The sequence below is a fragment of the Halichoerus grypus genome, chromosome 9, assembly GCF_964656455.1.
Source record: "Halichoerus grypus chromosome 9, mHalGry1.hap1.1, whole genome shotgun sequence".
Lineage (NCBI taxonomy): Eukaryota > Metazoa > Chordata > Mammalia > Carnivora > Phocidae > Halichoerus > Halichoerus grypus.
Genome location: NC_135720.1, coordinates 69,165,489 through 69,192,412, shown reverse-complemented (window position 1 = coordinate 69,192,412; position 26,924 = coordinate 69,165,489). Strand labels below are relative to the sequence as shown.

Below are 26,924 nucleotides of genomic sequence, written 5' to 3'. Positions count from 1 at the left end.
TTGGAAACATTTTATGTACTTCATGTGAATATTCCAAACTTTTTAAACATTTTCAGAAATTCATGTGACAGAATACTAGGATGTTTGTATATGTTGGGTAGGAAGACAGTTAAGAGAATTTATGCGTAAATGGAATGGTCATTTTGAGTATTAGAAATAATGGTTTTATGTAAGGACATACATGCTTTCTGTGGGTATTTGAAAGTTGAATCTTGATTTTCCAGTTATCCTCACTGTCTTTTAATGGTAGCAAATCATTTCCTCAATTTAAAAACAGTTAGGGTTACTGGTTTTATTTTTTCAAGTGCTGTTTATCCTGAGTAACATCTTTTTAAGTTATGCATATCACCTTAATGTAATGACAGTATCACCTTAATGTAACGATAAATTATGTGTTACCTTAATGTAACGACAGTATCTTGAAGGTACCAATTTATTTTTTAGTTTATTTTCTCATGATATGGGATTTTGTTACACTTTAATATCCGTTCTTTACCTGAGTTTGTTACAGGCTGAAATTAGTTTATAATGGTACGTTTACCAATTTTCTTAGTTTTTTTTTTAAGAGAAATATGTAGAAATAATATTTTTGAAAGCAGGTCATATAAATTTAGATTTTATATATCTATTTTAATTATTACTTTGAATGGCTAAATCTTCCTTCTCAGTGTAGTTCCAAATAAACGCAGTTGTTTTGACAGTTAATAGTGCTTAGTGATCTTTGACCTGCATTGGTTTCTTGCTGGTATAAAAATTATGTTCCCATAATTTAAATGCCATTTAAAATATTCATTGGATTTTGGAAGTATGAGGGTAATTACAGAACCTTACACCATTTTTCCCCACCTTAGGTCAAAAGTTTTTCAGAATGTACAACTGTAGTGAAGCCTACTGAAATAAACGTCTCTTTCAGAAGGCTGGATAATTATAAAAGTTTTTTAACAGTTTCTTTATAGTCATGCAACATAATTTCTTAACATTATATAAATTCCTTAGAATAAAGTACATATAGACAATTTTTTTTTCCTATTAGCTAAAAAGTATTACCCTATGTATAGAAACTTTTGTACAACACATCAAAATCTTTGATTGGTATATCTGTGAAGCTAGTAAATTTAAATTGTTTTTCTTCATGTACATACTGGCTGAAAACTTTATAGGTGTATTTTAACCTAAAGAAATGGTCTCCAAGCTGAATTTCAGTAATTTGGTTCTTTTTATAGGCATAATAAAAAGTGGTGGTGTAAAACCCAATATCATTCCCTCTTATTCTGAATTAATCTATTACTTCCGTGCACCCTCAATGAAAGAACTTCCAGTTTTGACCAAAAAGGCAGAAGATTGCTTCAGAGCTGCAGCTTTGGCTACGGGGTGTACAGTAAGAACTTTTAAGAGTTAATCTAAGTTATAATCAGAAGTATATATGTGGGCTGGGGTTGTTTAGTTAGAATATTACCAAATTAGATTAGAACCTGGGGCGCCTGGGTGGCTCAGTTGGTTAAGCGTCAGGCTCTTGATTTCAGCTCAGGTCATGATCTCAGGGTCGTGAGTGACATTGAGCTCCATGGGGCTCTGCATTCAGCACAGCATCTGCTTGAGATTCTCTCTGCCCCTCCCCCACCCCGCAGGTGCACACGCACATGAGCTCTCTCTCTCTAAAATGAATAAATAAATCTTTTTTTTTTTTAAGTTAGAGTAGAACCTACCTTGCTCCTTTATCATTTGGCAGTGTTTTGAATATATAAAATCAATTGACTGAATAGGTGATGTGAAGGTCTTTAATTCTTACTTATTTTACTCAGTGCCCACATAGGGAGGACTACAGTCCTCTTATTACACTGTTCTTGGAATAACTCTTCATAGGGCTGAACTAGAATCCCTGCTTTTTTGCAAGTTATAACCTTCCTTATTGGCAGTTATGTTTTCAGAATTACTCAGTATAGTTCCCATAAAGGGAACTTTATGGCAAAATCAACGAAAGCTATTTTTGGTGAAGTTATAGGTATGTGCAGTAATGATATAAATACTTATGGCTTGCTAGAAAGTTTGTTCATTTGAACCATAAAATCAGTGACATCTATGTAGCAGTCATACAGGGCATCCAGTGTAATGCGAATATTACATATTCTTGCCCTGGGAGGAGCTTGTAGTCCAGTTGGAGAGTCAAGATCTGGATTGGTGCTGATTTTGTAACTTTTGGAAACATTATTACTATCTTATTATTATTTCATATGTTTAGGCCTCCATTTTCTCTTGAAAAATGGAGATAATATAATCTATCTTAGGGTTCTTGTGAGAATTAAATGAGGTGTTTGTTAAGAGTTAGGGCCTCGCTCTCATCCTTACTCCCTTACTTGTTTCTGCTCTCATTAGACTGGAGATGTATGACTTACTCAGATAGTGAATGGTGTCTCACAGTAGCAGTGATTCTCGGGCAGTATAAATGTCCAGAGAGGAAAAAATTGTTAATTTTATATAATAATATAAAAATTATATTTTAAATATTTAAATCAATATATTATAAAATAATAAATTTTATATTTAATAATATAAGTTAATATTTAAATATAAATTAAATTATATTAAATGTAATATAATTAGTTATATTTTTAAAATATATTTTTCATATATTGGCTGATTTGTAATATATGACCAGGTGGTCATTATTTCTAACTTAGATGTTGGCTAAGAATAGAAGAAATGTCCACCCTGCCATTTTATAATTGGCTTTTACTAGTTTATTGGCATTACCTTTCATTTGAGGAACTGTTACCCATTTGGATTTAATCGAAACAAAATCTGTAAATCCTCTTAACTGGCCACCTATAAACTGCTTGTAAATCTTCATACACTGAAATACTGAAATTAATAAGTGAGGACTCAGGGGCACCTGGCTGACTCAGTCGGTAGAGCATGCAACTCTTGATCTCGGGGTTGTGAGTTTGAGCCCCACGTTGGCTGTAGAGATTACTTTTAAAATACAAATAAATAAATAGTAAGTGACCCCCGTAGTCAACCCTTCTTCATTGTGAGCCTCCTGTCTTCCTCTCAGGTACCTTTAAACCTTTCGGACCAAGCAGTGGTGTCAATGTTGGCTTGTATTTTGGGTATGAGTACAGCTTAATTTTTTCTTTTAGAGGCTACAGCCTAGGGCTCAGTGTTCCTCAGTGTCTGGTTTTTGGACCACCTGCATCAGAATTACGTGGGGGTGCTGGTTTAAATGGAGATTCCTGGGCTCCCTCTGTACCCTATTGAAGTTACTAAAGTTGAGACTCACTGGCCAGTAGAGCAAGGTGACATTGTGTGGTTTGGTACATATATCACATTAGGAGATAGGGTCCTGGGGAAGTCTCATTATAGAAAATACATATTTTTTAAAGGTAAAATATTTGAGAGAGTTTATATCTGGAAGGGAAAGTGTGCCCTTAAACCTCTTGCTGGTTTAAAAATTAGATAGTGAATGAGTTTTTTATTTCAAAATTTGTTTTATAATTTCTTATTAGGTAGAAATTAAAGGTGGAGCACATGATTATTACAATGTTCTTCCCAATAAGAGCCTCTGGAAAGCTTATATTGAAAACGGAAAAAAACTTGGAATAGAATTTATTTCAGAAGATGCAATATTGAATGGCTCTTCAGGTAATTAGGTTCCTTCATATATACTATATTGTGCTGTTTGGGGAAGGAAAATATCATCTTTGGTTAAATGGTTTTGTTTAGCAGCTTTGGAGGTGGGGGTATTGCTCTTGTTTTTGATAATATTTTTCACAAACTTAATGGTTAGGGGAAAGAAACTAATGAACTCTTCAGTGAATGTAAAGTGTTAAGTGAGCAGATTTGTTTTTAGAAATAGCCAGCATACTTTTTCCTTTGTATTCTAAATATTTCTAGTGTTTAAATTTGCTTAGTTCTAATTTTTAAGTAAGCTACTTAAAGGAGAACTAGAATTTTAATTCATTCTCAGTCATCAGTAGACAGGCTAGCAAGTTATAAGGGGGCATTCCAGTTTTTGAGGTGTGACTATTATGGTTGTTTACTAGTAGTTGTTTAGTAAGCAACTATTAGAATTTAAATAGTTATAAGTGTATTGAGGGTTATTTTAGATTTTGTTCCTTTTAAAAGCATCATTACTAATATGTTTGCATGTTAGAGTGTTCTCCTAAAATATAATAATAGATGTTGACAAGGTGGACTCAAAAGGAGTTGGCCGTAGAAATGGGATGTTAATGTCATTTATTGAAATAAGGAGTTCAGGAGAAAGCAGGTTGGGGTATGGTATGTTGGTATATATTATTAGTATGTTAAGTTTAAGGTGCTTATAGGACTTTTAAGGGGAGCTATTCAGTAGCCTATTGAATCCAGAACCCCCAAAAGATGTCTAGGTTGGAGATATAGAAGATGTCAATATCTAAAAGGTGATTGAAAACACAGGAGTTTTTGAGGTCGCTCAAGTACACAGAGAAGATGCCCAAAGATGACTCCCTAGGGATTACCAGCACTTAGGAGACAGGCAGAGGAAGCCATTTAGAGGAGACAGAAAGCCAGACAATCAGGAGAGAGTCAAGTCATGGAAGCCAAAGGAGTAGAGAATTTCTAGAAGGCAAGGAGTGGTAAATCATGTCAGGTGCTATAGAGATTGGATAAGTATGGTGTGGTGTTCATTGGACTAGCGATTAGAAATTCATGGATTGTTGTGCCTTTCCAAGGATCTACTGATTTTGGAAATGTTACTTTTGTGGTTCCTGGGATTCATCCATATTTTTACATTGGATCTGATGCCTTAAATCATACAGAACAATATACGGAAGCTGCAGGTAAGTGTTCTTAGAACTAAGTGAACGTGTTGGCATATGCTCTCTTTTTATGGTTATAGCTGCCCGTGTAATTTAGTCTATTGTTATTTCATTATCTAACATGACCTCAGAAAATACTGTATTGTGGTGGGCATTTGGAGAGGCAGTTTGGTATCGAGTGCTAACCTGAAAACAGTTCAGTAATTTATAATAAATATGGAGGTTTCTTCATTTATTTTCTCCACCTTTTAGGATCACAGGAAGCTCAGTTCTACACTTTACGTACAGCCAAAGCTCTGGCAATGACTGCATTGGATGTTATTTTTAAACCAGAGTTGTTACAGAGAATCAAAGAGGACTTTAAATTGAAACTTCAAGAAGAGTTTTTAAATACAGTAGAATAAAAGGAAGATCTAGGAGCCACTTATGGATCATTAAGAAGTAATAATTTTTTTCTTTAATCTTTTTTAATGATGGAGAAAGGCATCCTTAATTTTTAGTCTTAAGGGAGTCAAGTCCCTCTTACCTGAAAAGTGAGGACATAATGTGGCAAAAACACATGACCTCATACCTAAAATGAAAATTTTCAGGGGCATCTGGCTGGCTCAGTCAGTAGAGCACGTGACTCTTGATCTTGGGGTCATGAGTTTGAACCCCACGTTGGGCGTAGAGTTTACTTTAAAAAAATTAATTTAATAAATAAAATGAAAATTTTCACAAATCTGTGTTTGATGCAATTGTGATCTTTTAGGAGCTGATATGTGATGGCATTTCTTTCTTTTTTTTTTTTTAAGATTTTATTTTTAAGTTATCTCTACACTCAACGTGGGGCTCGAACTCAACCCCGCGAGATCAAGAGTCACACACTCCACCGACTGAGCCGGCCAGGCTCCCCTGTGATGGCATTTCTTAAACAACTTGGATGATGCATGGTTTATCAGTGATAATATTTTATAAATGTTAATTATTTTAATTAATATTATTGATTAATAATATTAATTAAATATTAATTTAATTGTTGTATAAGTGTATTTTAAAAGATGCAAGGGATTTCAAACTTTATATTCAGAATTGACCCATGAAAGATTTTTTTCTTTTTTGATATAGGGTGGTGAAATAGTTTAAAATTCAAGTGCTAAATTTAGGGAAGGTTCATTTTGAATATCTGACTATATCTGTTTTGGTTTAGAGAATCTTTTCATTGATAATAAAAGCAGGTTTTAATCGGAAATGCTGTGGGAAACAACTAGAAACTCAGGTACAAAGAATAAGAAAAAAAATTTTTTTAATTAACTCTGAGAAGTGGCATTAAAGTGCTATTCCTAAGTCCATATTTCTGTAATAGGAAAAAACATAGACGGGTTAGACTCATTTCTGTGAAGTGTTTGCTTGGTAGCCCGGTGTGTTCTAGAGGGACTTAATGAGAAAGGAGCAAAGTCTGTTTGCTTTGAATATTAATGTCATATAACTGGTCACCTCGACCCAGCAGCCCTATTCAGGCTTCAACTCAGAAGCCGTCCTGTCCAGTTTACTGAGTTTGGGGGACAGAATTCTAAGCCTCCTCAAGCCCCATGCTATCTCAATACTAGTTTAAAAGTATTGTAAGTTTTTCTTGGTTCTGAGTGTGAATTTCTTGAACATGATAAAAGAATGTGAAAAAAAAAGTATCTGGTAAAGCAAATACTTTAAGCTGTGAATATAGTAAAGTTCTAGTATACTTCATTTTAAAGGGAGTCCTCGAATTTGAGTGTATTCCAAAAATGGAAGGTAAAAGAGAGACAAGTGTTTGGTCTCTCTGCTCCAAGCAGGTCACTCGGGGCCCCTGAGCCTTGAGCTCCCCATTTGGAAAGTTAGATCGCTCATCCTTACAGTCCTTTGAACCTGTAATTCCTATTCTATCTGAAATTATTTAAAGTTGAAAAAAAGAGGAGAGTTAGTAGTTGAGAATTGCTTTTCTTCTATATCAAGGGGGACTACAAGCTATGGCCTCGTTTGGCAAGTGCCCGATTTTATATGGCTAGCATGCGAAAAATAATCTTTACATTTTTAAAGAGTCATAGAAAAAAAAAATATATCAGAGACCAAGATCAGGTCATGTGACTAGTAAAACTTAAAATATTTACAGTCCAGCCCTTTATTTTTAAAAAATTTGCCAGTCTCTGTGCTGTATAACAGTAAAATAAAATCGGTCCTTCTTTGACTTACATCATGTAATCAGATCTTCTCCTAGGATAAACCTGCAAGCCAACTGAAAACTCAGAGAAAGGGGTTTAGCTGGCAGGGCCCTGGTGTTGACCGTTGCAGTGCATCGGCGGTTTGTCCTCGTCTGGCATTCTGGTACCTTCAGCAGTTTGTTTCTTTTAGCATTTACTTCACTGTGAGCCACAGCTCTCCTGATGCCTCAGTCTGTCCTCTATGCAAGCCAGTCTTGCAGCTCTTCACATCAGCCGTGAGATCTGGCTCTGCGGTGACACACCTTGTGAGATTATTTGTAATCTCAAAGAGCCATGGTTGGTATATGTTTTACAAACCGGAGAGGGATCAGCAGAGGCTTCTGGCGGAGAATTGGAATATGTCCAAGATCGCCAGTTTCTATAAACGGAATTAGTTTCCTCATTATCAACTTAATAAATGTCTCAACTGCAGGTTTTAAATTCCTTATAGAAGTCCCGCGCTCTAAGGAACACGGTTCTATTTTCTAAAGCCTCGATAACATTCTATCGAACAGTGATTGTTAACAGGTGACTGACACACTAATAATATTCTCCTCAGACTCACTTGGGCTCTGATAAGTATTCTTGCGTGAGAGAACGAGGTGTGGGGCTGGAGCTGGTGGGCGGGTGTCATCTGCACGGGTTTAGTCATTGGAATATGGCATGGATTTATCATGTCAGAAAAGAGGTTGAGAACTGATGCTCTAGAGCCTATGTAGAGGTACATTTTTTTTAGTACTAGAGCTTACCTTGACATTTCACATTATTTTACTTCATTTGTATTTAATACAATTCAGATTTTTCATCCCTTTTTATTTTTTATATACCAGTGAGTTAATTGAGCCACATTACACTATAAAGTATAAATAAACACGTACATAAATGCTGGAGTCAAAAATCTCATTTCAGAGGAACCAATGATCACTAATCCTCATGATGCCATTTGAATGTAAGCGACCGCTGCCTTTGTAATGATAGATTTTCCTTTTGGAACTAAGCTCTTTTTATACCCCCATACTTCAGCGGCATGTTTCCTCAGTAACGGTGCTGAATTTTCATAAACGTTTCTACTTGGCTTAAATTACCATTGTTGGTTGGTCCTCTCAGCATACGTTAAATCTCCAGAGATTCTGGAAGATAAAGGAAACACTAGATTACATGTGAACAGTGTGACTTTTAGACAAGGAAGGGTTATATTTAGCTCTTTATACTTTTAAAAGGTGACTGCTTATTTTTAGGAGGTTAACAAATAGGACCTTTCAGAATTTATAATTTTGTATCTTGTTTTTGAGGAAAATTGTATCCTCGTTTGAGGAAAGGGGCAACCAAGTTTTTCTCCTAGAAATCGTTTGAGTGATGACACTTAATTATCACTTAGCATCAGTGGCCATTGTTACTCCTCTACTAGATTATACATCAATATATTGATACCATATATCAGTATGACTGTATATTATTGGAAGCCAGTATCTTTTCAATATACTTATACTTAGTTTCCTTCAGGTACACTAAAACCTGATTCTTGGGGGGAAGAAAGGCCAAGCTGACTTAGTGCAAAGTTTAAAATTATATGATTTTTTTTTCAAGATTGACCTCGTTTCTCACCTAAACTAGAGGTATGAGTGGACGTGTTTGAGGTGTCTTTGTTTTTATGGAAAATACTTTTGTTACACGCCTTTTTAATGATCTTTCATTGTTCATAACCTGCACCGAAAGTCTTTTCCTCAAATACCAACTTTTGGCTGTCTTTGTTAAATTAATAGACTTTAAAAGGTAGAAGTCAAATTGATGATTTAAATATAACTACAGACTGAAAACGTTTTCTCCTTAGTGACTTAATTTTAAAAGCAGGCCTGACAACAACCTGAGTAAAACAGTTATGTGGGACTATTAATTACTAAATTAGTCTATGCCATATAATAAAAGAGTATAGCTAATGTTTAGCTTGCCTCTTTTCAGACTGCTTTTCATTTTTAAATATTATCCATATTTTATGGAACTACTCAGGAAGTTTATCCTTTTAATTACTTCTTTGTATAGCATTCAAAAGGGCTGAGGCATGTAGGGTAAACTAGAACATTTTCATGTGTTTATGAATACTTGTATAAACTGACAGTGTTATGATTTCCCACAGTCTTCCAAAGGCCTGTTGAGTTATGGATATATTGATATTTTAGCTGTTGTAATTTCAGTAGCTGAGTTCAGTGAACATTTGTGGAGGACTGCCTACTTCTAAGCTCAAGGTGGTAAGAAGAGTAAGCATATGCGTGAAAACGCTTGGGGTTGGTGGTGAGTTCTCATAAGATTTACTTCGTCTGAGCAACCCAGGTATTGAGGGAACATCTGAAAGCTACTGTCTTGTAAATTTTTTAGGAAGTGTTTCTAAAATATTTAAAAATACCTGAGTCATGTCAGTTTGGTTGGATAGAAGAAATTGATATTAAAAGTCTTTTTTTTAAAGGATGATTGTCAAATACTCTTTTTAAAAAAATCTTTCTGATAGTTTTGTTTTATACATTTCTTACTTTTTACCCAAAGCATCTCTTCAGTCTTTTGGAAAGTGCCCTACATAGGGCGCCTGGGTGGCTCAGATGGTTAAGCGTCTGCCTTCGGCTCAGGTCATGATCCCAGGGTCCTGGGATCGAGTCCCGCATCAGGCTCCCTGCTAGGCGGGGAGCCTGCTTCTCCCTCTGCCTCTCTCTCTCTCTCTCTCTCTTCCTCTGACCCTCAAGAATAAATAAAACATTTAAAAAAAAAAAAAAAAAAAGAAAGTGCCCTACATAGTGTACTAGCCTTCCAAACTATCAAAACACATTTTCATTGTAAAATAAATCCGTTATCTTCATGCTGGCTAGCGACTCTTTATACGGCTGTAAAGTATGATAAACTCTGTCTTTATCGCTTCAACATACTTAAGGCATTTTGCAGTTCATTTGAGGATGATGCGTTTTGATATGTATGAAGTTAATATTTTCAAGTAAGCAGTCTCTACCACCATCAGGTGACGGTAGTTCCTGTAGTATTTTAATACGTACATATTAAAGTGTGTGTGAAAATCTGAAATGGTAATAAATATGTTTAATAGCAGTTGTCTTGTGGTTGTTTTCAGCATACATGGAGATAAGAAAATACATGAAGCTAAAGTACGATTTCTCGAATACCTTGTGATATATTATTCTCTTATTAATTCATCAGTTTTACAGATGATGATTTGCTTTTAAACTGTAAATGTCGGGGCACCTGGCGGGCTCAGTCAGTAGAGCATGTGACTCTCAATCTTAGGGTTGTGAGTTCAAGCCCCACATGTGGCGTGGAGTTTACTTAAAATAAAAAACTAAAGAAAAAAAATAAATGTCATATTACTCATATAATGGAGAATTTTAAAAATTGCGTTGTTTAAAAAATGAATGTTTTACTAGTCTCAGAAGCTGAAAAATGCCAGTGTAAACTGTACATGGTAAGAGAATACGTAATTATAGTATTGAATTTTCTCTAAAAAGATTTTTCAACTTTAATACAAAATAATTCCACATAGTAACTAAAATGCAATAGAATAGGTCTTTAGATTCTTACCAATGGCTGAAGAATAAGTGCCTCATGTGAAAAAAATTACAAGTGTCTTCATATGAGAAAAATTTAGACTGGCTTTCAAAATAGAGTCCAATCCTTCTTTCCAGGGATGGAAATGTAAGATTAGTTTTTGTTAGTTCAGTGGATCAAAGTATCCAATCACCTTAAAAAATAAACCTCAGGAATATAAAATAGAAATATAAGGTCAGAGTCTTAGATAAGAACCTTGTTTAGGTCAAAGACTAAGTTAGACCTTACCCCACTGAGTGAACAATAAATTACATCAGAGTTTGAACTTCTATCAATTTGTTGTGTCACCATCTGATGCAGTATTTTGTTTAGCTCAGGAGAATGGAAAGCAGTTCAGAAACTTCATGTTTTCCCATTTGAGCTTAATTTACTCAAGGAATACCAAACCTTCTAAATCCAAGCATTGTTAATTGCCTATAAATGATACGGATTCAGGATTAATGATCAATCACCTCATGCGTGCCTTGTCATCTGACCCGACCATTCCTTACAGGAAGATCATGTGTTGTGGTAGGGGAACCATTCATCCCAAGTCACAAAACCCGCTTAGGTGGGTTGTGTGTTCTTTAAGAGAAGGTCCCATGTACAAATATATATATATAAGAAGAGCTTGTGATAGAAAATCCCAGGCAGAAAGAGATTGCAACCATGGTTCTCTTGGGTTTTTATCTCTAGGCATCTCCAATCAGATTTTAGCCCCTGTTCCATCCTCTGCTGTTGCCACGACCCCTTTGTCGTGATGCACGCTATGAAGGCGCACACATGAATTGTGTCTTTCCACAATGTCAGCTTTATCTAATCATGAGGCAAAGTTAATCATAATTTAAAAGCAGGTTCAGGATTCCAAACTCAATGACATTTCACCATGTGATTAACTTGACTTCTTACCCAGCCCACGGAGCAGAACGTAAGACAAGCCACACAATATAACAAGATAACAGAAGGGTGTAGGAAACAGAAGTCAATCTGTGGGTGTGGTTGAGGTTGAGATAAGACCTAGGTCGGGTCAGCTCAACATACGCTGCTTATTATGCTCCGCAGTAAAGGATCTCAGTTCTTTTCAGAGATCAATCTGGCAGCTGCCTTTCTTAAGTGGTCAGACATAGAGGGGTCATGTCTGAAGAGTGACAGTTTGCTGAAAAAATCCTCTCCATTTCAAAGGGATTTTAATCGGTCTTGGGCCCCTGCTTCTGCTTGTGGTTGTTACCAGTTCTGAGGTGTCACCTGATGCTGATCCCAGCGGTATCTCGTGGCTGCAGTACCCCCCTTTTTTTTTCTAAGTAGGCTGCACACCTAGTGTGGAGCCCAACATGGAGCTTGAGCTCAGGACCCTGAGATCAAGGCCTGAGCTGAGATCAAGAGCCAGACAGTTAACCTGCTGAGCCACCCAGGTGCCCCTCTGCAGTACCCTTAACTCTACATCATTGCTTAACACAGGTCCCTATTTGAAACAGGCTCTTGCTTGACCTGAGTGACTCCATCTTGCTCTCTACACCCTTCCATCCTCTGCCACTTACTAAGTTCTCCTGGCCTAAATATGATATCTTTTCAACGTGGATCTAAGATTGGACAAAAATGAATTTAGGAAATCAAAGAGAAAAAAAATAACAAAAGCTTAGAAATGAATTCACAAAGCACAAATTTCTTTTTTTTTTTTTAAGATTTTCTTTATTTATTCATGAGAGACAGAGAGAAAAGGGAGAGGCAGAGGTAGAGGGAGAAGAGGCTCCCCGTGGAGCCTCTTGATCCCAGGGCCCTGAGATCATGACCTGAGCAGAAGGCAGATGCTTAACTGACTGAGCCACCCACGTGCCCACAAATTTCTTATTCTAAGATGACAAGAACATAATTTCACTAACAAGATTTGTTTTCTGTCCTCACCATGATTTGTCACAGCCATATTTATTATCTTTTAATATATGGCCTTAGATACGTGCATTCCCACTGCCAGGGAAATCAACTTTCTGCATACTCAAAAGCATGTCCTACATGTTGAACCAGTTGCTGAAACTTTCGTTTTTGTATTTATTTGTTTTGTTTTGTTTCTTGTTTTTAATAGTCTGAAGGATCCCTCTCGTTTTGGCTCATTTGCCGACAGCCGTCACTGAGCTCAGGGTAGGCAGAGGAGGAAAAAGTCTTTAATCTGATTCTGGTTGCTAATTCCTTTCCTGTCTCTTGAAGAGCTAGTTTACCCTCTTTCAGCTCTCTAGAAGACCTATACAAACTGACCTGGAATTCTGATATGGATGGGGAGACACTTGAATTAGCTCTCCTGGGGTGGGGGTATCATTTAGATGACGATGAGCCCTAGAAGTTTAAAGACAAATCTGGAGCTGAATGTCATGTATGTGCAGAGGACAAGCTTAGTAGCCAATACAGCAATCACCCAGAAATGTAAGAAAGGTGTTATACTGCCTAAAAAAGAAAGCTGTCTGAAATCTTTCCAGTGTTCATCAGGTCCAGCTGGACTTCTATTTACTTTATTTAAAGGTGAGATTCCCCTCTATTCTATTTTTCTTTTTTTTTTTTTTGAAGATTTTATTTATTTATTTGAGAGAGAGAGAGACAAAGATAGCGACAGAGATAGCAAGAGAGCATGAGCAGGGAGGAGAGGGAGAAGCAGACTCCCCACCGAGCAGGGAGCCCTGACTTGGGGCTCGATCCCAGGACCCCGGGATCATGACCTGAGCTGAAGGCACTTTTTTTTTTTTTAAAGATTTTATTTATTTGACAGAGACACAGCAAGAGAGGGGACACACGCAGGGGGAGTAGAAGAGGGAGAAGCAGGCTTCCCGCAGAGCAGGGAGCCCGATGCGGGGCTCGGTCCCAGGACCATCATGACCTGAGCCGAAGGCAGACGCTTAACAACTGAGCCACTGAGGTGCCCCCTTCTATTTCTTTCTTAAGCTAGTATGAGTGGGTTGCTGTTCCATATTGTCAGATACTACTAAGGTATGGTTTAATCCCATTTGTGATTTTTCAAGTCCTAGAAAACTAGGAACCTAGAATCACACTACTATAACATAATAAAGAATATTGATCTCAAATGAACATCCATTCCAGACATTCATTGTCAGTGTAAGGAAACAGAGTCTGACAAGAATATATATCTAAGAGTATTCATCACAGCATTATTTTTTGTCCAATATTAAGGGGAAGATTGCCTTGTATGTTTAAAATATGGAATGATTTTAATGGCTGCAGAATATAAGGAGCTCTTATTAGGAAAATGGTCATGCTATGTTCCAGAAAAGAACCAAAATCAATTTGTATATAAGATATGATGGCAACTATATAAAAATGTACAGAAAAAAAAGCAGTACTAGTTGCCTCTGCTTAATAGGATTATGAGTTTTTTCTGCTTTTTATAAATTTACTTCCCAAAGCTGCACTTAGATTTGGTAACTAAGGTAACTGAGGTAGTTAGTTACTAAGGTAACTAAGGTAACTAAGATTCATACGCCCTTAGAATTAAAAAAAAAAAAAAATTTAACTCAGTTGAGCTTTGTGGTGGAGAAATATTTTTGAAGTTTCCAGGACAAACATTTCTTCCTATTTTGTAGAGGCATTTGTGTTTTTTAAGCTGCGTTTGATGATTGAGGGCTGTAGACTTAATGGACGGGTGGGTGGGGGGTGGAGGAGCAATGTTCTTGACCAACTTGTTTGAGATCAACGGATCAGCTTTGGCTCTTAACGCAGTGCTTAGCACATATAGTAGGCCCTCAATATTGAGTTGTTGAATGTATAAATGTAGCTCTTATATCACTTGCGAATGATACTCGAAGATGTATGGTTATGTGAGCCTAGTTCAGAGCTTTGGCTAATTTGAATGTACGGATGAATTGTGGAGGCTGCTTTAGGCAACACTTGAGTGATGGAATCCTGAGCAAGGCAAAAGGACCCACAGCGACCACTGAGCTGGATACAAAGAGGCTCTTTAAGTGACCCACCTCGAAATAGCCATAGGCCCTAACTGCCCAATGGGCTACTCACAACCAGGCGCAGTTCCTAAGATTACCAAAAAAGGTTTAGAAAATTCCATATATCCCCATACTCCCTTATGCCGCCCTATAACTGTGGCCTCTCCCCACTACCTCCTTGCAGTCTCTCCTTTACTCTCTTGCCCACTGCTGTCCTGCAGTGTGATCAGTAAACTTCTCTTTTGTTCTGCCTTGGGTGCATCCTCTCACTGCCTAGGCTGAGTGGCAGCCCCAAATGAATCACCTAAAGGATCTTGTTAAAATACGGGTTGTAATTGAGAAGGTGGAAGGCGGGTACTGAGATTCTGCTTTCTTAACACATTACTAGATAATGCCAACCCTGCTCTGGGGATGTCTGAGTTGCAAGAATCAAATTGTATTTTTATCCCAATTAAAAATAGATGCAGCGAATACCCCAATATGGAATCCAACTTGAAGAATGCCATGATAATTGTGTTACGGAACAGTATTACAAAATGGGAAAATAGTTGTGAAGCTGAACCTTAAATCTTTAGTTTTTAGGTAAATCCACCAGACATATGTGAGTACAATTATGCCATATTTCATAACTAAAGACAATTTTGCGAAGATTGTTAACTAGTTGAAGTGGCAAAGCCAGGTTCATATTAAGTTGTAGTCATGGTATTTTGGGGAGAAGCCAGAACATTAAAATTGATTTTCATATAAGGATAGTTGTGTGCAGATGTACCACATGAGAAAATGGTGCCAATTTTCGGTGAATATTGAGAAATTTGCAGAGATCATTTTTTCTTTTCTCATCATGCTTGAATGATTTTTCTAGGCATATCATTAAATTGGGCAATACTAAAGTTGATTGCTTTCCAATAGAAGATGTAAGAGGAAGAAACCTACTGGAAAATTACAAGTGGAATCCTGTTAAAACGTGCCTGAATGAGATTTAAAACTTGGCCTTTGCATACAAGAAATCTTGCTATTGTGACCAGGAAAATTTCCTAAAGCAACTTCCGTGCCTCTTTATTTAATCCTTATCAAATAATTCCATTGACCTCTCAGCCTACAAGAATTTTCATTTCCTTGGAATCCATCATTTTTAGGGACAATGTTTTAGAATTACATTCGTCTAGATTCTATGTTGCAAGCCCCAAAAATTAAGATTATATTTAATATTTGTTGCCAGAACCTTTTTTCTTGCTCCAGTCAGTTTTCCCCAGTGTTAATGCTACTCTTAGAAATGTCAATTAAGGGACACCTGGGTGGCTCAGTCGGTTAAGCGTTTGCCTTCAGCTCAGGTCACGATTCCAGGGTCCTGGGTTCGAGTCCTGCATTGGGCTCCTTGCTCAGCAGGGAACCTGCTTCTCCCTCTCCCTCTCTCTGCTGCTCCCCCTGCTTGTGCTCTCTCTCTCTGGCAAATAAATGAATAAAATCTTAAAAAAAAAAGTCAATTAAATTTTTAAACCAAGGAAATGGTGGGGATTTGGGGAGTATTTACTTTTTGCATTTCTTTATACGTTGTGTTTCCCTGTCTTATTTTCAGTTTTCAGAATAAATGAGAGCTATAAAAAGTTGAAAGGGCTTTTATATATTGGAGAATCTGATACGTATAGGAGGGTTCAAGCTACAAAATGCCAAAGGTGCTGTCACATTCATCAGACAAATCAAACTGTCGAATGCTGTATAGACCAAAAAGAGTTTGAATTTTATCTTGCAGTCATTAGGGTTGTGTTCAACTCTCATTTGGCCTGAAAATGGAAGTGTTGTTTGTTTTTTTCCCTGCTAATTAGATACTAAATTTTCATCAAGAGTTCATCTTATTCTTTTCTTTCACCGACTTTTTTTTTTTTAAGATTTTATTTATTTATATGAGAGAGAGAAAGAGAGCAAGCACAAGCCGGGAGAGGGGCATAGGGAGAGGGAGAAGCAGGCTCCCTGCTGAGCAGGGAGCCCAATGTGGGGCTCTATCCCAGGATAGAAGATCATGACCTGAGCCAAAGGCAGATGCTTAACCAACTGAGCCACCCAGGCGCCCCCCTTCACTGACTTCTTAGTCTATGTCTCTTCGTATGAGTTCTTTAGTGAGTTACCACAAAATGAAAGGTTTTTGTACTTGAAACTTAGGAATCTTTAATACAAATACACTATCTGAAAGTGATGTGGAGAACAAAGGCGAAAGAAATGCAGAAAAAATTAAACTTCCTTACAACTTCCAGCCCATTGACAAGTACTTGGGACAGGCAGAGTGACCGTCCTTCCTCAAAGAGCTCAACTGCTTCAGTATTAGTACTCTGCTAGAGGCCAAAGGCAACTTCAGCTTGACATTAGCCCTACCTCCAGGATCCTGTAAGTCTTCTTTTTTTTTTTTTTAAAGATTTATTTATTTATTTGAGAGAATGAGAATGAGAGAGAGTACATGAGAGGGAGGAGGGTCAGAGGGAGAAGCAGGCTCCTCGCTGAGCAGGGAGCCCGATGCGGAACTCGATCCCGGGACTCCAGGATCATGACCTGAGCCGAAGGCAGTTGCTTAACCAACTGAGCCACCCAGGCGCCCAGTCTTCTTTAACATACGAAAATCCCTTTGGAAACTTCCTTTATCTCTACCTCTCCAAGATATGTTAGCAACCATCCAAACAGATGGCCCACTGATACACATTTGAAGGGTCTCCTGACTAAGGGTTTACCAGACAGAAGTAAATGACCTTATCCGAACAACAGCTGGCCCCCAAGGTCCTGGAAACCTTGCTTCCAAATTCCTTAGAGACTTATGCTATCCCTAACCTCCTCCCAACTTGAAAGTATGTAATCAGTCACTCCTCACAAGCCCAGTGCAGCTTTCTGCCCACGGGTCCTGTCCATTTAATAAAACCACCTTTTTTGGCACTCTTAAAACACACACACACACACACACACACACCTTTTTTTTGCACCAAAGACATCTCAAAAATTCCTTCTTGACCATTTGCTCTCAGACCCCAAAGTGCCACATCAAAAGTACTTGTTTGTGGGGCGCCTGGGTGGCTCAGAAGGTTAAGCGTCTGCCTTCAGCTCAGGTCATGATCCCAGGGTCCTGGGATCGAGTCCTGCATCGGGCTCCCTGCTGGGCGGGAAGCCTGCTTCTCCCTCTGCCTGCTGCTCCCCCTGCTTGTGCGCTTTCGCTCTCTCCCTCTCTGTCTCTGACAAATAAATAAATAAAATCTTTAAAAAAAAAAAAGTACTTGTTTCTGGGGCACCTGGGTGGCTCAGTAGGTTAAGCATCCAACTCTTGATTTCACCTCAGGTCTTGATCTCAGGATTGTGAGTTCAAGCCCTGCAACTGGGCTCCACCCTACTTTAAAAAAAAAAGTACTTGTTTATAACTAGGTTTTACAAATGTGAGGTTTCATTGTTACTAACAAGCCATTTTTTATTCTTCCTAAAATCTAGCATCACCACTCTTCTCTAAAATATGAATTATGAGCCTGGGTGGCTCAGTCGTTAAGCATCTGCCTTCAGCTCGGGTCATGATCTCAGGGTCCTGGGATCGAGCCCCGCGTCGGGCTCCCTGCTCAGTGGGGAGTGTGCTTCTCCCTCTCCCTCTGCCGCTCCCCCTGCTTGTGCTCTCTCTCTCGCTGTCAAATCAATAAAATCTTTAAAAAAAAAAAAAGCTGATCATTTAAAAAAATATGAATTATGAAAAAACTAATGACTATTGGTTAGGGATATATGACACAGAAAGAGAATATTGCCATTAAGTAAAAGCTGGTCTGACTAACCCCAGTTCCTTCCTGGCTAACACTCTGCACATCTTTATGATGTCCACATTATAGCACAACAATGATGATAAACCCTCAAAATCCTGAACTACCCTCTGAACTACCAGAGAATAAATTATGTTTGATATAGTTCAAATCAACTGTATTTTACAGTATTTTGACTATTTTTTTTTAAGATTTTTTTTTTTTTATTTGACAGAGAGCGAGCACAAGCAAGGGGAGGGCAGGCAGAGGGAGAGGGAGAAGCAGACTCTTCACTGAGCAGGGAGCCCGACTCAGAGCTCGATCCCAGGACCCTGGGATCATGACCTGAGCCGAAGGCAGATGCTTAACCATCTGAGCCACCCAGGGGCCCCCAGTATTTTGACTCTTGAAAAATTATTCAGGGCGCCTGGGTGGCTCAGTTGGTTAAGCGACTGCCTTCGGCTCAGGTCATGATCCTGGAGTCCCAGGATCGAGTCCCGCATCGGGCTCCCTGCTGTCAGCAGGGAGTCTGCTTCTCCCTCTGACCCTCCCCCCTCATGCTCTCTCTCTCTATCTCATTCTCTCTCTCAAATAAATAAATAAAATCTTTAAAAAAAAAAAAAGAAAAATTATTCAATATGGGCATATGATGGTACCTGCCTCTTAACCAGACAATATTATTAACCACATCTTCCTATTCTCCAGTCATGCCAGCAAAAGTTTATTAAGTACTATAGGTGCCCACATACATGGTGAGGTTCTCTCCAAAATTATCCATCAGAAATAGTTGCTTTATATTTGGGTCTTTACAAAGTCGTATTAGAGTTCTCTCAAACACATAGCTTTAACAGCAAAGTATGGCCTTGAGAAAACATTAGCATTGAAATGCTTGAAGAGGTCACCTGAGAGAATTGCTTTAAGACAGCAAAGAAATTTAGCATGAATTTAATCGTTTCTTCTTCCTAACTACCAGTGTGGATATCACTATAAACTTTAAAAAACAATACTGTATGTGATTACGTTATAAAGATCAAGAGTAAACACCTATAAGATGTACTATTATGCAAATGAATAATTCCCATGGACATCTGTTCTGAATTTTGCCCCACTCTGTCCCCAGTTTATATGTTGAAGTCTTCACTCCCAGTGTGACTTATTTGAAGATAGGGCTTTTAAAGAGGCAATTAAGGTAAATGAGATCATTAGGGTGGAGCTCTAATCCAGTATGTCTAGTGTCCTTATAGAAAAGAAAGAGACACCAGGGATGCATGGACTCAGAGAAAAAGGCCATGCGAGGACATAGCAAGAATGTGGGCATCTGCAAGTCAAGGAGGGAGAGCTCAGGAGAAACCAACCTGCCAACACCTTGATCTTGGACTTCCAGCCTCCAGAACTAAGAGAAAATAAATTCATGTTGTTTCAGCCAGCTGCTAAGGCAGCCTGAGCAGGCTAATACAGCATCCTATATGAGTTTTCCAAACAAAGTAGATGGAAATTCAGATGATGTGCCCTGGAAACCTTGTTAGATGACTCAGAGGGGCTCTGGTCATGAGGAAGAAGTGAGTGGCAAGGATGTTTGTGAAGAGTTTGATCGAAATTGTTTCATAAAATAAGCATGAAAAAAGTAATGTTTAAAAATGTCTTTAAATATCAAAAGCTAATGTTTATTTCATCTATATCCCTTTACGTATCTTCTTGAGTTTGCCAAAAAACTTTGTTTTCATGAGTTTTTATTGGGGGAAATGGGAGATTACCTTGTAATTAGGATTTGGGCAAATGTGGTTTTATTTACATATTAGAATGAAGTATGGTTCTCATATGAAGTTCAATTAACTGTGGAAAGAAAATGACATCATTGTGTATAGAATTCACTTTATTAAAGTGAGTTTCAAACAAATGCTATTTGGATAAATTTGGTGGGGGTTGATCCTGTAGATATACAGTATTAATAACTTATTTATATTTTTTTTTTAGATTTTTTTTTTTTTTTTTTTTTTTTTTTTATTTGAGAGAGAGAGAATGAGAGAGAGAGCACATGAGAGGGGGGAGGGTCAGAGGGAGAAGCAGACTCCCCACCGAGCAGGGAGCCCGATGCGGGACTCGATCCAGGGACTCCAGGATCATGACCTGAGCCGAAGGCAGTCGTCTAACCAACTGAGCCACCCAGGCGCCCCACTTATTTATATTTTTAAATAATACATCAAATTAGAACCCTCTCTCTTATCCCATGCCCTGGCGAGAGATGGCCATTGTTTTCTGGTTCACAGAAAATGGTGGCATTCACTAAGTATAACTAGAGATGTTCAGTGATGTCTTCCCATTTCTTTTTCTTTCTGGTGTTCTTTTTTTCTTCAGAAACCATGTGAGTATTTCTCATCCTAATGAGTAACAGGTAGTAGTCCCAAATGATGCATTTTCTTGAAATGTTTGTGCAGAAAACTGTCTATTTCCAAGTTCCTCAGGGAAGGTATCACAGTACTGAGAAAGGACTTCACTTTGAACTAGGACATGCTCCATGGTGGAGCTACATGAAACAGTGATTATGAAACAGGAAACACTGAAACACAACTTTTCTAGGCTAGTTATCTCTATGACAGAACTGACAGAACGCAGACCCTCTTCTTCATAGTCTCCCTACCAGGGAAACTCCCCACTCCGCCCCAAATCAGAAGCCATTGCACCAGTCTAAAGAGCTTTGCTTCTGAAGAAGTGAAACCTCATGAACCATAAGACATAAATAAAAATAGGAAAATTATTGTTGCCTTGTATTAAACGTGAGGAGACACATTGAAAAATAGGGAATAGACTATGACGTGAAACATTAATTTTGGTCAAAGTGGGGGTTTCGGGGCATGTATGTTCCATGCGAGTTTTAGGTGCTTCCCAATTCCATCTAGTCCAGAGAATATAATGACATGCACATGGAGGGCATCATTCATGTGAATAAGCACGTAGGGTCTAAAAGAGGTTGAGCTACAGTGTGTCCACAACACGGGCAGGGTGCTCTTCCAGGGGATCCTGGTAACAAGTATCACCAGTTGCGACAGGTGTCCTATTCCTGGCAGCACCGAGTATAATGCTGAGGATACAATAGGTGGTTAACAAGTGCAAATTAAACCAGGGAGTGTCTTGTCCATGTAGTTTTGGGAAGCTGGTGAAGGGCGGGTAGTGGGAACTTTAATTGCATCATAACCTTAAATTACTTTCATCATACAGGTATTTCTGTGGTACATACAGAAGAATGTGAAATTTATAGAGTTAACAGGCATTTATGAGAAAATAGACCAGTATATTAAATTGAATAAAATATATGCCGCTGGAAAAATTATCCTGGAGTATTTATCAATGGCATGGGTGTCGATCCTCATGCTCACATAGCTGCTCCTCTGGCTTTTCCTCTGGGGGGAGCTCCTCTCCGAGGCCAAGGTCAGCTGCACCATCATCTTGTCCGGCTTCTCTCCATTCTCCGGTATGTAGTTGCCCAGGTCATTAACCTCCCCGTCACTGTAGCTGCCATCCAGCATGACCCCGCGTGGCTGGGGTATTCCACAGGTGCAAGGAAGCTGCGAACACAGCAAACACACACTGGGATGCGAGCTCAGCTCCAGCTCTCAGAAGAAACCACATGCCAGTCGGGGGTTGCCTTTTCTAGTTTCTTTTATTCCCAGTTAGGGGCGGGGCATGGGAAAATAACGGTGTTGGCACTGCAGACATGCTAAAAGAGCAGGTGTCCTGTTTTGTTCCAAGTTTGCGGAGCAACTCTGAGGGAACATCACATGGTCTCAGAGACCAACCCCTGAAGGTTCATGATCAGATAATTGTCCTGTTCTCCCTGAGGTCATAAACTGATAGGAGCCCCGATAAGAATGTTTTCAGATAACATTACGTGTGTGTAGTGTGATCGGGTGGGGATCGAAACGTGTAGCATTGTGGAAATAGTTTACTCCTGCTTAGTTCTAGTTCTCTGGAGGAAATAACCATTTGACTGCAGACAGGAGGAAGAAAGAAAAGCTTGGTGGGAGGGAAGATGATCCCGGGGGTCACATATGAAAGGAAAGTTCTTAGAATGGAGAATGTACTTCCCCGGAAGTTTTGTTTATTTGTTTGTTTGTTTTTTTAATTACACCTCTGGGTTCACAAATAATTGTTTCACCATATTGAACTGTCATCTATTTTTAGCACTAAACAATGAACACCACCATGATTAAAGGGACTTTGTCTTAATTAACTTGGCTTAGCTGCTGGTATGTGATAGGTGCTAAATAAATATTTGAAAGACTGAAAGATGTAGCCCAGGGTAAATTTCCCACTGTTTTAACATATTATTTTGTTTGCTTTTCACACCAACTGGTGAAGTAGGTGGAGGAGGGGGTGTCACCACCCCAATTTACAGAGAAGGTTTGACCTGCTCACAGTCCTGAGCCGGACCAGGCTCTATCCCTGAGCAGACACCTCACTTGTGGTAAGGTCACCTTCTCGCGCAGCTTCCGCTCCTTGCGCTCCTGCACGGTGGTCAGGTAGTTGACGGCTGCGTACTCCAGCACCGACAGGAACACGAACACGAAGCTGACCCAGAGGTAGATGTCCACCGCCTTGATGTAGGAGACGCGGGGCATGGAGGCGTTCACGCCCGTGATGATGGTGGACATGGTCAGCACGGTGGTGATACCTGCAAACAGAGTGAGAAATAAGCAGGCGTTTGCCTTTCACCGAACCCCTGGGGGAGCTTCACGCCTCTCTTCTTTGTCCCTTCTGCTCCTTCTGCCTAGAAATCTCCATCTCTGCCCCTCTGTCTAGCAAACACCAAATCATCTCTCAAGATTTAGCTTTTTTTTTTAAGATTTATTTATTTATTTATTTATTTGAGAGAGCAAGAGCAAGAGAGAGAGAACAGAGGGAGAGGGAGAAGCAGACTCCCCGCTGAGCAGAGAGCTTGTCATGGGGCTGGATCCCAGGACCCTGAGATCACTACCTGAACTGAAGGCAGACTCTTTACCGACTGAGCCACCCAGGCGCCCCTAAAGATTTAGCTTTTATGAAGCTTCTCCTGTTCCTCCACCTCTCATACTTACCCATTCCCCCCCCCCACATACTTGTGACACCTGTCTCACCTTGTCCTTCTGCAGAGAGCCCACCCTAGATATTTTTGGCAGCAAGATATTTATTTCCATTCAATTGGTTAAAACAGAGATTTATAGGGGCACCTGGCTGGCTCAGTCAGTAGAGCATGCGACTCTCAATCTCAGGGTTGTGAGTTCAATCCCCTACATAGAAATTACTTTAAAAAATAAAATCTTAAAAAATAATAAATAAATAAATAAAAACAGATTATATATACAAGCAGGTATATATGTGTTTCTTATAACTACTTCTCCAAAAAGGGGAAAAAGTGCACTAGGTATATTTCAGTACTTGTGTCCTTGTTGCTGGTGTAGAATCTCGCAGTCCTGGGCCTGTATTATCAGCTGTGAGAGCACTTCTGACAACCATCCCCATGCTGGACCTGGCTGCGCGTTCAGCAATGTTGACTTGAGGATGCAGGGGTCAATTTTACCAAGAATGATGTTAACCTCATTTAGATTTTTAAAACATAGATTTTTAAAACTAGAATGTTTGTTTATTTAGCACAGTAACTGTTCAAGCTATAGAACAACTGTTAAAGGACAGGGCATTTGTCAGGGGTGTTTGCCTGGGATTTCAAATTAAGCTCAGAACATTTGCTTGGCAAATACCAAATCACAGGGGAATGGGGTCACCTTAAGGGCCAGCTCCAACTCAGTGTCACTAAAATCGGGGGGGGGGTCACCCTCCCTCTTGAAGCCTCGGAACCATCTGAGCAATGGTGATGTGACTGAGTGGGTGTGACATTTAAGGTAGGGGAGAGAGTTGATGGCAAATAGCTATTCATGAAATGCTTACGGAGTAGGGATTGTCAGACCTGAGTATGTATAAGAGTTACCGGGAGACCTTGTTCAAAATGTAGGTTCCGGTCCTTTCTCAGAGATTCTGATTCTATACATGTAGATGAGACACAGGATTCTTCATTTTTAACAATTTCCCCCAGAGATTCCATTGCAAAGATCCCTTGGGCCTCCTTCAGAGAAACCCTGTTATAGAATGTGGTTTCCTATGTAGGTAGGCAGAAAAAGCACCCACACACCAGGACCATTGACCCCAGAACATGGTTCTAACAAACCTAAAGGTAGGTTGTTTGCATGGGCACTCGTGGGGCCCTGGAAACAGTTTTGCCACATAGGGTCTTAATAATGGCATTTTACCTGTGAATCAATAACCTGGTGTTTCCAAGTTATCATGCCAGCAGGGGTTTAGAAACAATTTGAAATGAATGGTTTCATCTGGAAGAAATTACTTGTATTTTCAGGTGTCTGAAGGACACACTTGAGATGTTCCTTACCTAAAGGGACTCTGGCGGGCACAGCTCTGCGGTCGATCCAGAAGGACACCCAGGACAGCATGACCATCAGGGTGGCAGGGAAGTAGGTTTGGAGCAAGAAGAAGAAGATGTGGCGTCGCAACGTGAAGTTAATGTACAGACGGTTGTACCAGCCTGGGGGACACGGGAAGAAAAGATCACACACACCATAGCGACTCAGCTCCTGCACACAACCCACTCTATTCAGGGACTCATAAACGCCTTAGACACTTCACTGGAAACTTGCCATACCTTTACAGAGTGGAAGTGAGAAAAACCATGGGACAGAGTGATTATGATAACCTACACCACATGGGTGAGTCCCTCTCAAGACATCTTTGGCCCCTGTCCTGTACGGAAAGGAAGCCCCTTGACAAGTCCATTTAAGACTTTGTTACTCATCGTTTGGGGCAGAGCCCAGCAATGTCACCATCACTTGGCTGCTTGTTGGAAATGCAGACTCTCAGCCCCACCCCAGATCTACTGCATCATAATCTCCTTTTTTTAACAATACTCTCCACATGATTTATATGCATGATAAAGTTTGAAAAACATTTATTTAAACAAGCCCCTTTAGATTTCTTTATGGAGGACAGTGATTTAAAGTTGAAATACCAAGCTAACCCAAACATTGCATTTAGGAACAGCAAACGATCACAGATGCAGCTATGCTTTAGCTCTACCCTTCTGTTCTCTACAAGGAGGAAATACGCATGGAGGCGTTCAAAGGAAAAGGAGAAAGATGGAAGGAAAAGGAAAAAGCAGGATAAACCGGGGATGATGAGGACTGAACATGAAATGGAGACTTGGCAACACTAACTTGAAAACCTGGCATCTTGGACAATTATAATGCAATGGCTATCATTGTAAAGCAGTCGCAGAGAGAGACTGTGGAAGTGCTGTAGACTGAATGTGTTCCGCCCCAAATCTGTATGTTGAAACCTAATCCTTCATGTGATGGTATTTGGAGGTGGGGCCTTCAGAAGTGATTACATCATGAGTGGGATTAGTGCCCCTCTAAAAGAGACCCCAGATTGCTCCCTTGCGCCTTCCCCCATGTGAGGACACAGCGAGAAGGTGGCTGTCTATGAACTAGGAAGCAGGCTCTCATCGGACACTGACTCTGCCAGCATCTTGATCTTGGACTTCCCAGCTTCCAGAACTGTGAGAAGTAAATTTCTGTTGTTTAGAAGCCACCTGGTCTATGGTATTTTGTGATAGCAGCCCAAACAGACTAAGACAAGAGGAAGTGTCAGAATGCTAAGGATGAAGTGGGGGTCCCCCGAAAACCAAGACTCCTGAGTGATGTGTATAGAAGATGAGATATGCTGGATTGCCATGATATGCTGGGAGTAAAAGAGTGCCCTCTGTTACAGATTAGAAGACTTAAAAGGTTGCACTTCCTGTGCAGTCATGCAGTGTTTTGGCAATAGAAACTACATAAAGAGGGGCGCCTGGGTGGCTCAGTCGGCTAAGCATCTGACTCTTGATCTCAGCTCAGGTCTTGATCTCAGGGTCATGAGTTCAAGCCCTGCGTTGGGCTCCACGCTGGGCATGGAGCTACAGGAAGGAAAGAAGGAAAGAAAGAAAGGAAAGAAAGAAAAAAAAGAAAGAAAGAAAGAAAGAAAGAAAGAAAGAAAGAAAGAAAGAAGAAAGGAGGGAGGGAGAGAGAGAGAGAGAGAGAGAGAGAAAGAAAGAAAGAAAGAAGAAAGAAAAAGAAAGAAAGAAGGAAGGAACGAACTACATAAAGATTTGAATAATATCATCCTGAAGGGTGATTAGTCAAGACCGAGGTAAGGGTTGGAGAGAGCTGTTCACCTCAGGGCCAGAAGGAAGAGCACAGGCAGGCCTCCAGGCAAGGAGGGGTGGCAAGCCCATTCCCACCTGAGCCTGGAAGCTCACAAGGTCATAAAGAGGGCCTGTGCAAGCAGTCTAGTTAAGAGAGAATTCGTTCCAGGAAAAAGAAAAAGAGAGAGAGAGAGAGATTAGTTGAGTAGGACAGAGAGAATGGAAATCAACAGAGCTAAAACTGAACTGTTTCTTGCCTGCAGAGGAGGGGGTTCTGGGAATCCTACGGGGGGTGAGATGTTAGCTGCTAACCTGGCAAAATGATTGGCTCAAACAAACCTCCTCACCTCACTTATGTTTGAGTCCTTATTAATATTTTCTAGCTTATCACTTCGGTGTTTTGGTGGTATGCACAAATCACCTCT

The 26,924-nt window shown here is 39.5% G+C and overlaps 2 protein-coding genes across 5 annotated transcripts in view; one reads left to right on the top strand and one right to left on the bottom strand.

The window, feature by feature from the left end:
- Positions 1 to 25,903, top strand: part of PM20D2 (peptidase M20 domain containing 2) — a 32,572-nt gene extending 6,669 nt beyond the window's left edge. Inside the window, exons 4-9 of one of the 4 annotated variants that reach the window (XR_013441185.1) lie at positions 1,224 to 1,378; positions 3,504 to 3,639; positions 4,707 to 4,814; positions 5,046 to 5,234; positions 24,661 to 25,027; positions 25,413 to 25,903. Coding sequence is in view for 3 of the 4 variants with exons in the window: in XM_078055010.1 (XP_077911136.1) it covers positions 1,224 to 1,378; positions 3,504 to 3,639; positions 4,707 to 4,814; positions 5,046 to 5,197 (551 nt within the window). In the remaining variant the exon portion in view is untranslated. Of the gene's footprint in view, positions 1 to 1,223; positions 1,379 to 3,503; positions 3,640 to 4,706; positions 4,815 to 5,045; positions 5,235 to 5,587; positions 10,094 to 24,660 lie in introns of those variants that run through there. The other 3 variants (XM_078055010.1, XM_036065166.2, XM_078055011.1) reach the window with 3 other exon arrangements.
- The window catches only part of GABRR1 (gamma-aminobutyric acid type A receptor subunit rho1), a 31,162-nt gene continuing 25,785 nt past the window's right edge, over positions 21,548 to 26,924 (bottom strand). Inside the window, exons 7-9 of the mRNA XM_036065177.2 lie at positions 24,694 to 24,846; positions 22,751 to 22,947; positions 21,548 to 21,841 (exon numbers count right to left, since the gene is read on the bottom strand). Of these exons, the coding sequence (XP_035921070.1) occupies positions 21,548 to 21,841; positions 22,751 to 22,947; positions 24,694 to 24,846 (644 nt within the window). The remainder of the gene's footprint in view (positions 21,842 to 22,750; positions 22,948 to 24,693; positions 24,847 to 26,924) is intronic.